Source organism: Mandrillus leucophaeus, unplaced genomic scaffold (assembly GCF_000951045.1).
Source record: "Mandrillus leucophaeus isolate KB7577 unplaced genomic scaffold, Mleu.le_1.0 Scaffold756, whole genome shotgun sequence".
Taxonomy (NCBI): domain Eukaryota; kingdom Metazoa; phylum Chordata; class Mammalia; order Primates; family Cercopithecidae; genus Mandrillus; species Mandrillus leucophaeus.
The window spans coordinates 1257402-1274668 of record NW_012108208.1 but is presented as its reverse complement, the minus strand read 5'-3'; the positions used below and the strand labels follow the sequence as shown (position 1 = coordinate 1274668).

General features: G+C 33.9%; 1 protein-coding gene and 1 long non-coding RNA gene across 2 annotated transcripts in view; one reads left to right on the top strand and one right to left on the bottom strand.

Moving 5' to 3' along the window:
* LOC105529232 overlaps positions 1-17267 on the bottom strand; it is a 172610-nt gene that overhangs the window by 80914 nt on the left and 74429 nt on the right. The gene's annotated exons all lie outside the window — the stretch shown is intronic.
* TET2 (tet methylcytosine dioxygenase 2) overlaps positions 1-17267 on the top strand; it is a 131678-nt gene that overhangs the window by 105355 nt on the left and 9056 nt on the right. The window contains exons 7-9 of the mRNA XM_011966332.1: positions 6157-6307; positions 8269-8358; positions 16245-16382. Of these exons, the coding sequence (XP_011821722.1) occupies positions 6157-6307; positions 8269-8358; positions 16245-16382 (379 nt within the window). The remainder of the gene's footprint in view (positions 1-6156; positions 6308-8268; positions 8359-16244; positions 16383-17267) is intronic.

Genomic DNA, 17267 nt, shown 5'->3' with positions numbered 1-17267 from the left:
CAACCATGTTATAATCACTTTATATCCAGTTTTGGTGGTTTTGTTTTGTTTTTGTCATTCTTTTGTATTTTCTAGGTGAACATGTCATCTGCAAGACAACTTCTTTCTAATCTGTATACCTTTTATTTTCTTGTCTTAATGTATTATCTAGGATTTTCAGTATGATGTTGAAAAGCACTGGTGAGAGGCAACATTCTTGCCTTGTTCCTGATCTCAGCAGGAAGTCTTCAGTTTTATCAACATTAAATATGTTAGCTGTATGGTTTTGTAGGTATTCTTTATCAGGTTCAGGTAGTTCCCTTCTTTTCCTAGTTTACTGAGAGGCTTTTGAAAATCATGAATCAGTGTTGGATTTTGTAAATACTTTTTTTTTTCACCTATTGATATTACCATATGATTTTTTAAAACTTATTAATGAAATAGATTACATTAATTGATTTTCAAATTTTGAACTAGGCTGACATACCTGGGGGCAAATCCCACATGGTTGTGATACATTATTTATATATATTGTTGGATTTGATTTGCCATTTGGTAAAGACTTTTGCATTCATGGTCATGGTTGCTATTAGTCTGTAGTTATCTTTTCTTGTAAAGATGTTGGTGTTGGTATTAAGGTAATGCTGGTCTCATAGAATAAGTTATGAAGTATTTTCTCTGCTTCTGTCTTGAGATTGTGGAGAATTGATATAATTTCTTCTTTAAAACTTTGGTAGAAATCAGAATGAACCATCTGGGTCTGGTACTTTGTTTTTGGAAAGTTATTACTGATTCAATTTCTTTCATAGATATAGGCCTATTCAGATTATTATTTTGTGTAAATATTGGTAGTTGTGTCTTTCAAGGAATTGGTCCATTTCACCTTATTAAATGTGTGGGCACATTTGTTCATAATATTTATTTTCCTTTGTTTTTGAGACAGGGTCTCACTCTGGTTGCCCAGGCTGGAGTGCAGGGGCATGATCTCAGCTCACTGCAGCCTCGACCTCCTGGGCTCAAGTGATTCACCCACCTCAGCCTCCCAAATAGCTCGGACTACAGGCACATGCCACCATGCCTGGCTAATATGTTTTATTATTATTAGAGACGGGGTTTTCCTTTGTTGCCCGGTATGATCTTGAACTCCTGGCAAGCAATCTGCCTGCCTCAACCTCCAAAGAGTGATGGGATTACAGGCGTGAGCCATGACACCTAGCCTGATGGCAGAACTTTGTAAGAAGAATAGAATGGTATATGTCATTTCCCAAAATTTTTTCCCCTCCTCCTATGGAAGCATGAAGGTATTTTTCTCTAGTATTCATTGTGAGAATGTCATCTGGCTCCTAAATGTAGAAAACTCACAGAACTGTGAGGAATCTATTATGACTGGATGCCTCTGGAGTTGTTCACACTGAACCTCCAGCAATTCATCACTTATAGTTCAGATTTTCCTACCCCAACACTGGTTCCCACAGAGGTTTCTGCTACGGTAAGTTGTAATTCTTTTTATCCATCTGTCTCTTTGGTTTTGAGGGCAGTGATTTTCCCTGTGACCTCATTTGTCTGACAGATCTAAGTAGTGTTGATTACATCTTTTAACCTGTTGTAGGTATATTCAGATTTTCTGTTTCTTCTTGAGTCAATTTTAGTAGTGTTTTTCTAGAAGTTTGTTCTCCAGCTCAGCTTTAGCTCCATCCTATAAAATATGAGTATGTTGAGTTTTCATTTACAATATTTTCTAATTTCTATTTCTCTAGCTCAGCTTTAGCTCCATCCTATAACATATGAGTATGTTGAGTTTTCATTTACAATGAGGTATTTTCTGATTTCTGTCATTTTTTTTTATTTCTGATTATATGAGTATATTTTTACCTATTACCCAAATTTGCTTCTGTTATTCATTTATAATTTTATCAGAAAACACACTTTGCACAATTTTTTCAGTATTACATTTATTTAGACTTGTTTTATAACCTGTCATACAGTCCATCCTGGAGAATGTTTCATGTGTACTTGAGAAGAATGTGTATATTCGGCTGTTGGTGGGTGGCATGTTTTATAGATGTCTGTTAGACCTAGTTGATTTATAGTGTTTTTTACAATTTGTTTTCTTCTTAATCTTCTATCTACTTTTAGCCATTATTGAAAGTGGATTAGTGAATTATCTATCAATTCCTTTAATTCTGCCATTTTTTGCTTTATGTATTTTGGTGCTCTGTTGCTGATTACATGTATGTTTACATTTGTTGCATCATTTTAATGGCTTGAACTTTTTATTATAAAATGTGTATATCTTGTAGACATCACATAGTTAAATCTTTTTAAAAATCGATATTGCCACTCTCTGCCTTTTAATTTTTCAATTCACCATTCATATACATTTAATATAATTATTGACGAGGTAGGATTTGTCTGCCATTTTGTCTATATCTTTTTTTGTATTCAGTAGATATTTTCTAGTGTACTGTTTTAACTCCCTTGTCTTTTACTAAATTTTTTGATGTTATTTTCTTAGTGATTTCCCTGGGGATTACAACTTATAAAAGCTAGTCTGAAGTAATACCAATTTCATTACAGTATAAGGAAACTTCGTTCCCATATAGCTCCATTCCCTCTTTTTACTCTGTGCTATTTTACAAATTACATTTTATATATTTTATGCCCATTAACACAGATTATGTTTTGTCTTTTAAATCAGATTGGTATTGTCATTTAAATCAAATATGAGAAAAATAGTTACAAACAAAAATACATATATGATTTCATATTTACCTATGTAATTATCTTTACTGGTGCTCTTTAACTTCTTAGGTGGATTTGAGGTAATGTATAGTGTCCTTTACTTTCAGCCTGAAGTACACGTTTAGTATTTTTTATAGGACATGCCTGAAAATAATAAACTCTTATTTATCAGAGAATGTCCTAATTTATTACATAATACATTTCTGAAAGATAGTTTTGCAAAATACAGAATTATTGGTTGACAGTCTTTTTCTTGTGGTTCTATGTCATCCTACTGCCTTCTGGTCTTCATTGTTTCTGATCAGAGATAGCTATTAATCTTATTGGGATTCCTGCGTACATGATAATCATACAGTTTTCATGATTTTCTTGTGTTGCTGGCTTTCAGCAATTTGGTTATGATGTTTATATGTATGCATATCTTTGGTTTTATGTTACATGGAGTTAGTTGAGCTTCTTGGACATGTAGATTGATGTTGTTCATCAAATTTGAGAAGTTTTTGGCCATTATTTTTCAAATATTCTTCCTATTCTTTATTCTTGATCCTCTACTTTGGGGACCTGCATTGTCTATGTTGGTATGCCTTATGGTCTTCCACAGATCTCTGAGGTTCTGTTTAATTTTATTTTTTCATTTTTCAAACTGAATAATCTCAAATGACTTATCTTCAAGTCCCTTTTTCCCCTCCCTCCTTTTCAACTCTGCTATTGAACCCCTCTAATTTTTTATTGCAGTTTTTACACTTTCAGCTTTAGAATTCTATTTAGTAATATCTTTTTCTTGAGTTTATCTCATGTATTTAGTAAAATTCTGTATTCTTACTTTAGTTGTTTAAATAGTTTTCTTTCATTATTTGGGCATACGTGAAATAGCTGACTTAAAGTCTTTGTCCAGTGGCCTAACATCTGGACTTTTTCAGGGATAGCCTCTATTGACTACTTTATATGGTCCATACTTTGTTTCTGTTAATTGTTTAGACATTTTAAACTAATGTAATGGCTGAGAGCAGTGGCTCGTGCCTGTAATCCCAGCACTTTGAGAGGCCAAAGCAAGAGGATCGCTTAAGCCAAGGAGTTTGAGACTTGCCTGCGCAACATAGTGAGACCCTGTCTCTACAAAAATAAAAATAAATAAAATAATCTGGTAAATCTGAAAATCAGATTCTACCCCCTGCCCAGAATATGTTACTGTTTCTGGTGATGGTTATTTCTTTTTCACTACTCCTATAAAGTTTGTATTATTTCTCATAGATAGCCATCGAAGTCTTTGCTTGGTTAGCTTAGAGGTCAGCTAAGGATTAGACAGAATTCCTTAGGTGCCTGAGACCAGTAAGTCAGTCTTTGACAAAGGGGTCTGTATGTGTGTTGGGGCATGCATTCAACACTCAGCCAGGCTATTTACAGCTCTGCATTAGCCTTTATTCCCTGCTTGGGCGGTCTCACTCAAGGTTAGACTGTGGTGAGAGTTTAGGGCTTTCTCAGGTCTTTTGTGAACCCTACATTTGTATGTGGCTTTCTAAATTCCCAGGAATATATTTTCAAAGCCTACTATGGATCATCTCATTTCCCAGGTTTTACTTTTAAGTTTTTTTTGTTATCTTATTTTTTGCTCCAGTTGTTAGCTACACTTCAGTGACAATATTCAACAGTTGCCTATGATTATTTGATAAATGCCTCTGTGGAAAAGGTGGTTCACACTAGATGAACTCCAAGTTAGATAAAGTAAAGATAACCTTACTAGAGGGATCTTCCAGGAAACTACCAAACAGGTCAAGTAACGTGAGGTCTCTGTGAATGGGACTTTAGAATATATCCAACCAATCTGGCCTCCTCTAGTGGCAGCATGGCTGCTGCTTTTCATAATAAATGTGGGCTGTTTTGATTTGAAGGCTACCATAGAGCTGTGGGGAAAGTTAAAATACCACAGAGTTCACTGTTCTCACTGAAATCCTGTCTTTTTTTTTTTTCCTTGAATAAATTCTCCCTATATTGCTGCAAGCTTTTTGCTAATTTCCAGATCTGAAAAAGCTGATTCTGACAGTATTTATCAGTACTTTTATTGCTTTTATGGAGGAGAAAATTTTCAGATATCCTCATTCTGCCATTATTGCTGACATTTATAAAGGGATCATTTCTAATTGTAATATTCCTTTTGCATTTATTAGCTGGAATACTTTACAGGACTTTTCCTCATCAACTGTTTAGTTACCACTTAATATTAGTTGGTAAGAATAACAGAATAAATGCATGGCAAGAATCTTGTCAAATTTCAGAGATTTTGATGGGAAATTATATTTAGAGATCACAATCAGTGTCTAGATGTGCTCCCTGCTACGGAGATGCCATTACTTTTAGGCTTTTTTAATGGGCAAATACATGAAGTAGTTATTTTTTAGAAAGAAAATCTGAGATTAACTCAAATCATTAATTCATACTGTTTTTTCCTGTTCATAGTTAAGATGACAGAATATTATTATCTTTTGTTTTGCTTCTCTTGTACACTGAAATTCTTGGTTTTTGATATTAACAATTATTTCTTTCTGTCACAATATACATACAGTAATTTAAAAATAATTTACAGTGTTACCTGAATATTTTTTCTTTGTAAGTTGTTTTATCTTTCTTTTTCTTTGCTTACTTGTATGTTTGTTTATTGTCATTAGGATCTACCAAACTAGGGCTATAAAGCTGTAATACTGTATTTTAGCCAAAAACTAGGAAGCACTCAAATGCCCATCAATGGTAGAATAACTTGTCACATTTTTATAAGATGGAATATGGTACTCAATGAAAATGAATAAAGTACAACTACATGCAGTGATTTGGATGGATATCCCAAACATAATGGAAAAAGAAGACAGACACAAATAACTTACATAATTCCATATACCTATGTATATATCAAGTATAAAAGTAGGCAAAACAAGCCATCGATGGTGGCACACACCTGTAGTCCCAGCTATTTGGGAGGCTGAGGCGGAAGATCACTTGAGCCTAGAATTTCAGGTTCAACCTGTGCAACATTGCAAGACCCCATCTATAAAAAAGAAAGCAATATTAACATACAAATAGGCAGAACTACTATATTCTTAGAGAAGTTACTGTTAGGGAGACAGACAGTGACTGAAAGGCAAAATGAGGGGAAATTCCAGGGGATAGTAAATATTTTCTTTATTAGTGTGGGTTCTACTTACCTGGGTATGTTCCATTTGTAAACTGTAAAATTATGTGCACTTTTCTGTATGTGTATTATATTGCAATAAAATTGTTTTAAAGTCAATTGGAATAGTTCTGTGTGTGGTTATGCCACGGCTTAATACAGAGTTAGATTAGGCTTCTTTTCAAACTCGTTTTGCATATAGACACTCAGAATATCAGCTGCACAGCCTATATAATGCTATCCATAGCAATGAATTTGGTCTTTTGATTTCTCAGGAGAACCTGTGCCTGTCAGGGACTGGATCCAGAAACCTGTGGTGCCTCCTTCTCTTTTGGTTGTTCATGGAGCATGTACTACAATGGATGTAAGTTTGCCAGAAGCAAGATCCCAAGGAAGTTTAAGCTGCTTGGGGATGACCCAAAAGAGGTTTGTTTACTTCCTGATGTATAATCACTTTATTTTTCATGGAGAATTCATTAGCATAGATGGAGTGAACAATATGACATATCTTGGTAAGCTCTTATTAATCAAAGTTCTTCCCAAACTGTAGATACACACTATTTTTTAAGTTGGCATAATAATCATATTATGCCAAAATAATAGATAAAATTTGAGCAACAAAAACTTCCTTGTTGGTCTTTTATGCTAACTCCAAAGTTTTAAAGGGTGTCACTTCATTGTTAAAACTAAATGAGAATTGGTGGTTTTTTTCATATTTTGACTTTGAATTATGGAAGTTACATAAGTACTACACTCAGAAAAGACCATTTTTAGTCACATTTATATGCCACGAGATTCAAATAATTTAAAGTCACTGTAATGAATGCATTTAAGTAGCTAAAACATATTTAGATTTTAATGTAACTCTGTAATGGAAATAAATGGACATTGATTTCTCACCAAAGTCATTGGTTTTTGTCTTGTCTCTAGAATACGTATTTCTTAAAATATAATTTGCAAATTGATAAATTTAACAACTTTTGGGTTGGCATGTAGTCTAGAGTATAGATACTCCTTGACTTATGAGGAGACTATATCCCCATAAATCCATTGTAAATTGAAAATCCATTTAATACCCCAATAAACCCACCCTAAAGTAAAAAAAAAAAAAAAAAAAAAAAAAAACAAGCCATTATAGGTCAGGGACTGTCTCTGTACTAATTGAATGATTAGAAAATCTCAATATATTTAGCATTTAGATATGACCACATTTTCAGTCATTCTATACACTTACAATTATCTTTTAAATTTTGAATACAATTCAAATATTTCCATACTATAGATATTATAACATTGATGAGTCCCTTTAAATGAAGAATTTGTTAACCTTATTAAGCTTTCATTTACTATTATAGTCACAATTAATAAAGCAAGTGCAAAAACTCCTGAAAGTTTTTTTAAAGGGTGTTTTCAATAATTAAACATTACTTAAATGTGTGAGACATCATTTCATAAGATAAGAACATGAATAATAACAATGAAAAGTACTGATTTTGCATGCCGCCATGTTAATTTTCTACAGATAACCTTTTTTTGCCACTATTTTATCAATTAATAAATGTTTATCACTTTCACGAGGTTTCATGTAAACCAAATCCAGAGGATCCCAAGTAACTTACTGCCTCTGTTAGGTGGGAGAGCTCTGTTCAGAAACCTCCTCACCTTCTAAAATTTACATCTCTGCTAGGTGGTTATGTCTCCCAACTTTTGTTTTAGAGAAATATCAATCTGAAATGAAGACGTTAAGTATAAACGGAGCAGCTAAACATGATCACCTACCATTCTTCAACAGCATATTACTTGGAAAATCTGTTCATGAGCAGGGCAGGTGGGGGTGTAACTGAGCATTTCCCCTTTCGAGTAAATTTTGCAGTTTTTCATGTATCCTGCATTCTAGTTCTGAAGCATTTTATCCATATTTGAAGTGTCCAGTAAATTTTAGTTGCTCTGTGGAGAGATCATTTCAAATTTTTTAAATACTATCTTTATAAACATAAAATGTAAAGAGTAGAAAGAGAAAAATTAAGCTAAATAAGTTCTTTTAATAGTTCATCTTCCTTGGTAGCTAAAAAATGTGACCTCTTTAAGACCATACTTCTTCATTCCCCTAACCCTACTCCTAGCACAGGCTTGTATGTATAAAATGCAAAATATCCACATGCAAGTAGAAAATCAATCTTATGAAAAAAACAAATAGCTAGATATTTACTAGCACATATAAAATTAAATGATAGTCATGTTTTAAAGATGCTTTATTTAGTAATAAAGGCACCGTATATTGTGTTTTGGATTCAAAATGTAAGGGGAATAATCTAACTGATAGCCTCTTTTACATATAGAGAAAATGGACTTAGAATTTAATATGTAGAATTATTCACTTTATACAGGAAGAGAAACTGGAGTCTCATTTGCAAAACCTGTCCACTCTTATGGCACCAACATATAAGAAACTCGCACCTGATGCATATAATAATCAGGTAAGTTTAAATAATAATTGGCAGTGATTGTAGCAATTTACTTGTTACTAATGACCTACGTATGTCCAAAAATAGTTTTGAAGGAATGATTTTTAAATATTATTCTAACTTTTCCTCTTAATTGTTGAAACCACTGTAGTGTTCAGTTTCGAGTATATGAAAATTATACCATACAAAAGTATATTTCTTTTGTCTTTTAGCTGTAAAGACATGAGCTTTTAAGAGTCACAGGCTGTTCTATCTACTAATCTTGTTCTCATATGAATAATTTTGTTTCTGTAAACAGACTGGAGAGTACATCAAAATTATGTGGCCCAAGCTATAGGTTCTAACCACCTATTTTTACTGCATGTCTATAAGTATAAATGAGTATTCATAAGAATTTACAGACTTACAAATGCTCATGTAAAGCTATGCATATACGAATATTATAAGTACATATACTTGTGTCCAGATGTGTCATATTTTGCCAGATATTCCTTTTTTATTTGACCTTGACTTCATACACCAAGCAAAAATATTTTTTTCTATTTTATATGTGTATTCTAAGCTATAGCTAGTTAAGACAGGTAGATGATTTGGTCAGAAATTGCCCATGATGAAGGCAAAAAAATAAATCTTCACTGTTTCAGTAACACCAACAACAAAAGCGTTAAGTGAAAGTCTGTTACAAACCAAACATTGTGTTTAGTCACTGGGAACATAAAGGTGAACAGTGCCATCTCTGTCTTTATTTCTGTCTTTGCCGGGCGTGGTGGCTCACACTTTTAATCTCAACACTTTGGGAGGCGGAGGCAGGTGGATCACCTGAGGTCAGGAGTTCTAGACCAGCCTGACTAACATGGAGAAACCCTGTCTCTACTAGAAATACAAAATTAGCTGGACATGGTGGCAGGCGCCTCTAATCCCAGCTACTCGGGAGGCTGAGGCAGAGATTGAACCTCAGAGGCAGAGATTGCAGTGAGCCAATATCGCACCACTGCACTCCAGCCTGGACAATAAGAGCGAAACTCCATGTCAGAAAAATAGAATTCCATCTTTAACTGGGTGCAGTGGCTTACACCTGTAATCCCAGCTACCCAGGAGACCAGGAGTCTGAGGCTGCAGTGAGCCATGATTGCATCACTGTGCTCCATCCTGGGTGACAAAGAAGACCCAGATTCTAAAAAAAAAAATGCAAAAACCAAAAGAATTCCTTCTTTAGTGGAGACAGAGACACATAAAATAGCAGTTTTAGAATTACACAATTCCAGCTGGAATAGAACTATGTGCACATTTCTAAAAAAAATTAAAAAAAAAAAAACCTAAAAGTAGACTAGATGTAATGTCACAAGTGGCCTTAGATGCTAAATAAAGATCTTTGAACTTTATTCTGTAGGTAACCATTGGGCTGTTTCAAGTGCGTGTTGAGAATGGAGGGGTAAAGTGATGTAGTTTATATTTTGAAAAATTTACTTAAAAGCCAAGTAAGGGAAATATAACTTAAATCTATGTAAGATTAGAGAGAGAAGAAAGCTATTGCAATCATTGGGTAAGAGATTTTAAGGACCCAAAGAAATGGCAGGAGTTATAGCAAAAAGGAATTAAGTATGTACACGAACCAAGGTGGAGCTTAGAGAACTTGGTGACTAATTAGATGTGTGGATGAGAAGAGAATTTGGAGATCCAACAAATTTCCAGTTTGGACAGGTAGTTCTATTAACTAGTATCAGAAATCGGTAAGAAATAGTAAGTTCTGGGATGGGGAGAAGATATAAAAATTTTGTACATGCTAGGCTTGACATGCTTCTAAGTTAATTAGATGGAGAATCAGGAGAAAAATTCAGGCTAGCACTGTAGATTTGAGAGTTGGAAGAATGCTGGCAGGACTTAAAGTTGAATACATAGGAATGAAAGGAGGTTTTCAAAGTAGAGATTATAAAGAGGAGAAAGGGCTGATGATGGGATTCTGGAGCCATCAATCATTTTAGGCATGAGTGGAGGAAGAGAAGCCAATGAAGTAAGCACTGGGGGAGGGAGCAGAAGAAATGGAGTAGGAAAAGTGAAAGAGGGAGATAGATGGATGGAGAAAAGCTGGAGGTGATGAGAAGATACCCAGAGCAGAGTATACAGGAGCAATAGGTATGGGGTTCTGGGATGTGTGCTCTGTCATTTACTTGATAACATTAAAGACTCTTGTGGGATTAGATTAGTTTACACAGCAGACATGGACAAGGGACTAATCATTCCTAAAATGATTTAGCTACTCTTCTTTTCCACTGTGGACTTTAACAGTCCTCAACAAACCTTTTGTTGTTGGTGGTGGTGGTTGGAACAATAGAGGCAAATTAAACAATGGTCTAATTGTAAGTTATTTTATGTCATAAATTATGTTTTTAGAAATGTGTATGAATATCTATGAAAAGTATTTTAAACACTATTAATAGTTGGATTAACACTGTTATTTTGTTTAGCTAGTATCACAAAGTATAAGGAGTGCTTCGATACTATTGTAAAAGTTTAATTCTCAGCAAGAACTTCTGAAATAAATCAAGCTATAAAAATAAGGAAGTGAATGAGTCTATGTTGCTAGATTTAAAGTTGGGCCATTTTCTATTAAATTAATTTTTAATAGGTGCTATTAATCAAATGGCTTTACTTGAGGAAAGAGGCAGAATAACAAAGCACTGATGTTCTTTTTGCTCCCTTGATTCTTATTATGGACTGTCTCATACATGAAACTATTTTATACATTTCCTAAAACTTAAGTACCCAAAATATGAAGCCATCAAAAATTTTCAAGTTATAACAAGATGAGTAGATGTAATTCCCAATACGTGTTTTAATATTTATATATGAAACAATGTGTTGATGTAATATGTAGATAAATTAAGTCAATTAATAGTTGTAAATGGATGAGGTACTTCTGAATGGATAAAATATTTTTATATTGCATGGTAGGTACTATTGGTAATGTTCATCCATGTATGTTAATATGCTTTAGAGATCAAAATGATAGCCATGTGATGTTTCCACACAGTACATGGGAAGACCATTTGATGTTATAGATGCTGTCATAAAACCTATTATTTGATCTTTACCTCCTTTACCCAGCTGAATGTATTATCTCTATTTCTCACATCTGAATATTCTTCCTTGCTTTATTCCTTGATTTCATAAAGTCTTATTGTTAAAGCTTAGTTGACTCTCCACAGCATCTCTTCTGTCAGTCCCATGGAATTAGACCTTCAGTTTTCTCCACTTAAATGTCCTTTCTTCATGTCTATCCAGTAGACATATGTTTGGCTCTGTCTTTTCTATACCTGTCTTATAATTTAACAGTAGATTTGCAATAGCAGGTTTGAATCTCAAAATCATGTACTATTCATCATACATGAAGATGACATTTTAGACAAATGCTTCTAAGAGAGCTTTCTATGAAGATGGAAATATTCTGTATTTATGCTGTTCAGTATAATAGGCAGTAGCTACATATGGTTATTATTTAACAGTTGGTATATGACTAGTATAATTGAGTTTAAATTAATTTAAAAATTAACAAAAACAGCCACATGTGGATAATGGTTACCATACTCAACAGCAGAACCTTAGACCATAAGAAAGACATGCATTTAGAGTTGTCTTCCAAACGTGTAGATGGATTTCCAGTAATTCATTCACAAAACTCTGCATGGTATTTTTTAGGAGATGGCATAAGTCTAATTTCCAGCTGATTGTGTATCTGTTTTTGTTCAAGGAACAGAATAAAGCTAACTAGACCACAGCATGAACTGAACAGCCACAAACCACACATCTATGTTAAAGAGTAGTTGGTACCTTCACTTTCCTTTGGCCAGTTTTATGAGGTTAAATAGACAAATACATATATGTACAAATACATATATGAATCCAACAGTAAATAATATGAAGCCACCACAAACTTTATTCATAATGCAAGTTCATCTTCTAGCCATGATGGAATAACAGAGACTAGATATGCCTTTACACATTTAAGAAAAAACTGACAAAATATATGAAACAATGGTTTTTAGATATAGAATAAGAAGTTTAAGAGACCAGTGGCACCAGAGAGAAAGGAAGTAAAAAGGTGAACCTATAATTACCCCAGTTTACTTCCTGAAGAGAGTATTAGGGCCCCAGAGTAGGCAGTAGGAACCCAAACACACCCCAGCATTATCTCTGTATTAAGGAGACAAAGTTCAAAATTTGGAGAGGCCAAGGTGACGAGAGTTCACAATTCAGAATACCAGAGAGGAGAGAGTGTTATTGAGAAGAGTTCCAGAGACCTGCTGAGGGTTCTAATCCAGTCTTCAGCTGAGTATTGAACAGCACATGCATGTGAAAAAACTTCCAAGGCTAGGTAGGGAAAGAACCATCAGAGGAAGCAGGCAGAATAATCCCTTGATCTCACACAGGACCTAGAATAGTTCGTGATCATACCAGCCAGCCAGAGAAGACTTCATAATACTATTCATAATTGTATTGCCTTAGTAGTAGAAGTAAATTTGACTTTCTGACCTCATCTAAAAATGCTTAAAATCAAAACATAGAAGGACCAAACTGATTTAAGTAATTGAACTGCATCCCAGTACAAAAATTTAAAAAAAAAAAAAAAATCTATCAACAAGGTAAAATTTATAGTGTAGTACTACATCAAAAAATACAAGACATACAAAGAAAAAAGAAAATATAACCTTTACTGGGGAGCAAGGAGAAATTAATCAATAAAAATAGTCCCAGAACTGACATATGTGATACAATATATAGATAAGTTCATTACAATGGCTATCATATTTCATATGCTAAAAATGCTAGAGGAAAGCATGAGAGTGATAAGGCAAGATTGGAAGATATTAAAATACCCTATAATGACCTTCTAGAAGTGAAAAATATATATCTAGATTAAAAATACACTAGGTGGAATTAACATATTAAGGAACTTGAAGACATAGTAATAGAAATATTTCGCTATAAAGAAAAACAAAACTGAAAAAATGAATATATAAAAGACCTATTAGCCAATATTGTTACACTAATATATGTGTAATTGGGTTACCAGAAGGAGGTGGGAGACAGAAAAATATTTAAAGAAACAATGGCCAAATTTTTTTCAAATTTGTTCAAAACTGTGAACCCATGGATCTCAGCAGCTCAGCAAACCCCAGATTTAAAAACAAAGACATACAAAAAGACTATTAAAAATTTATAATCAACTTGCTTACAATCTGTGATAAAGAGAAAATCAGAAAGGCAAATGGAGAAAAAAGGACATGTTATACTTGGTGAGAAAAAATAAGTCAGGAGACTTCATTCAGAAAAAGGCAAGAGAGAAGATGTAGGAGAAACACCTTTAACATGCTAAAAGAAAAAAGACCCAGAAATATATAACCAATGAAAACAACTCTCAAAAAAGACAGCAAAATAAAGAATATTTTTTCAGACATACAAAAGCTGAAAGAATTCACCACCAGCAAACTAGCACTTTAAAAGTGTTAAACAAAATCCTTCAGGAAGAAAGAACATGATACCAGATAGAAATCTAGATCAACATAATGAAATGAAAAGTATCAAAAATAGTAAACATGGTTAAAAGACTTTTTAAAAAATGGTAACTTGCTATCTTAGAAATATATTAATGTATTATGAGGTTTATAACATGTAGACGTAGCACAGAGGCTGAGGAATTGAAAGTATACTTGTAAAGTACTTATACTATATATGGACCAGGTATATTACTTGGCTGTAAACTGTGAGAAGTTAGAGTACACTGTATACTTTAAACCACTTAAAAAAAAAAAAAAAAAAAAGAAAAGAAAAGTATATAGCTAATCAGCCAGTTAAGACAGAAAAATGAAATCAATCCAAAAATGTTTTTAAAAATATATAGGACCAAAAAAAGATAAATATAAAAATAAATATCAAGATAGTTTATATAAACCCAACTATATCAACAACCACATTAAATGCAAATGGTTTTAACACCCCCACTTATAAGGCAGAGCTTGTGATACTGAAAAAACAAAAACCTAGAAAACCACTTTAAATAAAAGATACAAATAAATCAAAAAGATATTTTTAACACAAAAAAAATGATGTTAAAAAGACATAACAGGAAAAAATATGATTATTGTAGTAGGTGCAGAAAAACCACTTGATAATATTCAACATTCATAAAAGGAAACTTTCTCAACCTATTTAATACATAAATGAAAAGCCAAAAGCTAACGTTATACTTAGTGGTGAAAGACATACTTTACCCCTAAGGTAAAGAACAAGACAACAATGTCCATTTTTAACAAACCACTTCTATTCAACATCAAACTGTAAATTTTAGAAAGTACAGTAAGGCAAGAAAAGCAGTCAAGATTGTGTAGGTAAAAATAAAACTGTACTTATTTGCAGATGACATGTTTGTCTACAGAAGAAGTCTCAAAAAACTACCAGAAAATGAAATTAATATATGAATTTAGCAAAGTTGTAAAATACAAAATTCAAATGTATTTTTATATACTAGCAATAAATAAATCAAAATAAATGATTAAAATAGCATTAAAAGTATAAAATTCTTAGACATAAATTTGACAAAAATGTATAAGATTATATACTGGAAACTAAAACATTGCTGAGCTAAATTATGAAAAACTTCAGTAACTGGAGAGATACACTATGTTCATGGATCAAAAGACTTATTAAGATGTCAGTTCTCTCCAAACTAATCAATATGTTCAATACATGATGTTTCAAAACCTCAGCAGGTTTTTTGAAAGAATTGGACAAGATGGCTCTAAAATATATATACTTGGAAATGCAAAGGACTTGGAATAGTCAAACAATATTTTAAAAGAAGAGCAGAATTTGAGACTATATATTGCATGGTTTTCAGATTTACTAAAATCTATACTTGCTACTGTCTGTCAACACAGTTTGATATTGCCCTGGTGCAGTGACTCACGCCTGTAATTCTAGCACTTTTGAAGGCTGAGGCGGGTGGATCACTTGAGGCCAGGAGTTTGAGACCAGCCTGGCCAAAATGGCAAAATCCTATCTCTAGTAAAAATACAAAAAATTAGCAGGGCATGGTGGTGTGTGCTTATAGTCCCAGCTGCTTGGGAGGTTGAGGCCTGAGAATTGCTTGAATCCAGGAGGCGGAGGTTGCGAGACAGAGGTTGCAGTGAGCCCAGATCACACCACTGCACTCGAGCCTGGATGACAGAGTGAGACTCTGTCTCAATCAATCAAGCAATAAAATTTTTAAAAAGTTTGATATTGACATACCTACATACACACCATTATACACAAGTGGATCAATAGAGAATCCTTAAGTAGACCCAACATATATGGTCAATTGATTTTTAACAAAGATGATTCAGGTGGGAAGGGAAAACCATTTTATCCAGTGGTATCTGAACATTTGGAAAGCCATAAAGGAAAAAAGATCATCTTGACCCTTAATTTCACACCATTTGTAAAAATTAACTCCAAATAAACCCATTTATATGAAATTCTAGAAAATGAAAATCTATAGTGATAGATTAGTAGTTGTCTGGGAACAAAGCAGGAAGCGTGAATTACAAAGGGGCATGATAAAATTTTTAAGAGTGATGAATATGTACTTTATTTTGGTTGTGACAAATATATATCGAAACTCAAATAGCACACTTTAAATATATGCTATTTAGTGTATGTCAATTATGGCCTCAATAACACTGTAAAATAAAAACTTTACCATGTCAAGATATTTGCTCTGTTTTGTGTCATTCCATTTTGTTTCTGGATATAAAGTTCAAAACATTTTTTAAAGTTCTAAATGGTCTAAATACTAGTGAGTTTTTGGTCTAAGGGTAAAACTAACTGCTTTCCCATTCACTCACACTTTTATTTTTCAGATTGAATATGAACACAGAGCACCAGAGTGCCGTCTGGGTCTGAAGGAAGGCCGTCCATTCTCAGGGGTCACTGCATGTTTGGATTTCTGTGCTCATGCCCATAGAGACTTGCACAACATGCAGAATGGCAGCACATTGGTAAGTGGGGCTGAGGACAGCTTAGCAGCTGTATGAGTCTGTTCTCACACTGCTCATAAACACATGCACGAGACTGGGTAATTTATAAAGTAAAGAGATTTAATTGACTCACAGTTCCACATGGCTGTGGAGGCCTCACAATCATAGCTGAAGGCAAATGAGGAGCAAAGGCACGCCTTACATGGCGGCAGGCAAGAGAACATGTGCAGGGGAACTCCCCTTTATAAAATCATCAGATCTTGAGAGACTCTCACGAGAACAGAATGGGAAAGACCCACCCCCATAATTCAATTACCTCCCACTGGGTCCTTCCCAAAACGTGGGAAGTTTGGGAGCTACAATTCAAGATGAGATTTAGGTGGGGACAAAGTCAGACCATATTAGCAGCATCTCATGTTGAGGAGCAGAACACTGGAATTTAGTAGCATTTGGTTAGAATATGTTGTCTGCAGGTTTCACTGGGCAACAATATTTTCATGAATGAATTCCTGTTGCAAAGTGACCTGCTTTGGCATAACTAACACTCTCATGGTAGGTTGGCACATTGGTGTCCTGTCAATTGTGTTGACAAGCACGTGAGAATCATGGAAATCCTTGGTGTTAACCTAAACCAGTGACTATGCATTGCCAGTTACAGTTAACTGCCAGGAAAATCTCAAAATTCAGTACCAGTTACCTGGTAGGTTATAATCAGTTAAACAAAACACCATAAACAAGCCAAGGTACCCATTCACCTTACAGAGAGAGAAGCATCAATGAGAAACACATCATCATTGACCCAGTAACTATGGTAACCTACTGTAAAAGATTCACAGTGCAAAAGAGCCTGACTACATATTACAGTGGGCAAAATGGATTTTTATATTTAAATTATATATTTATATA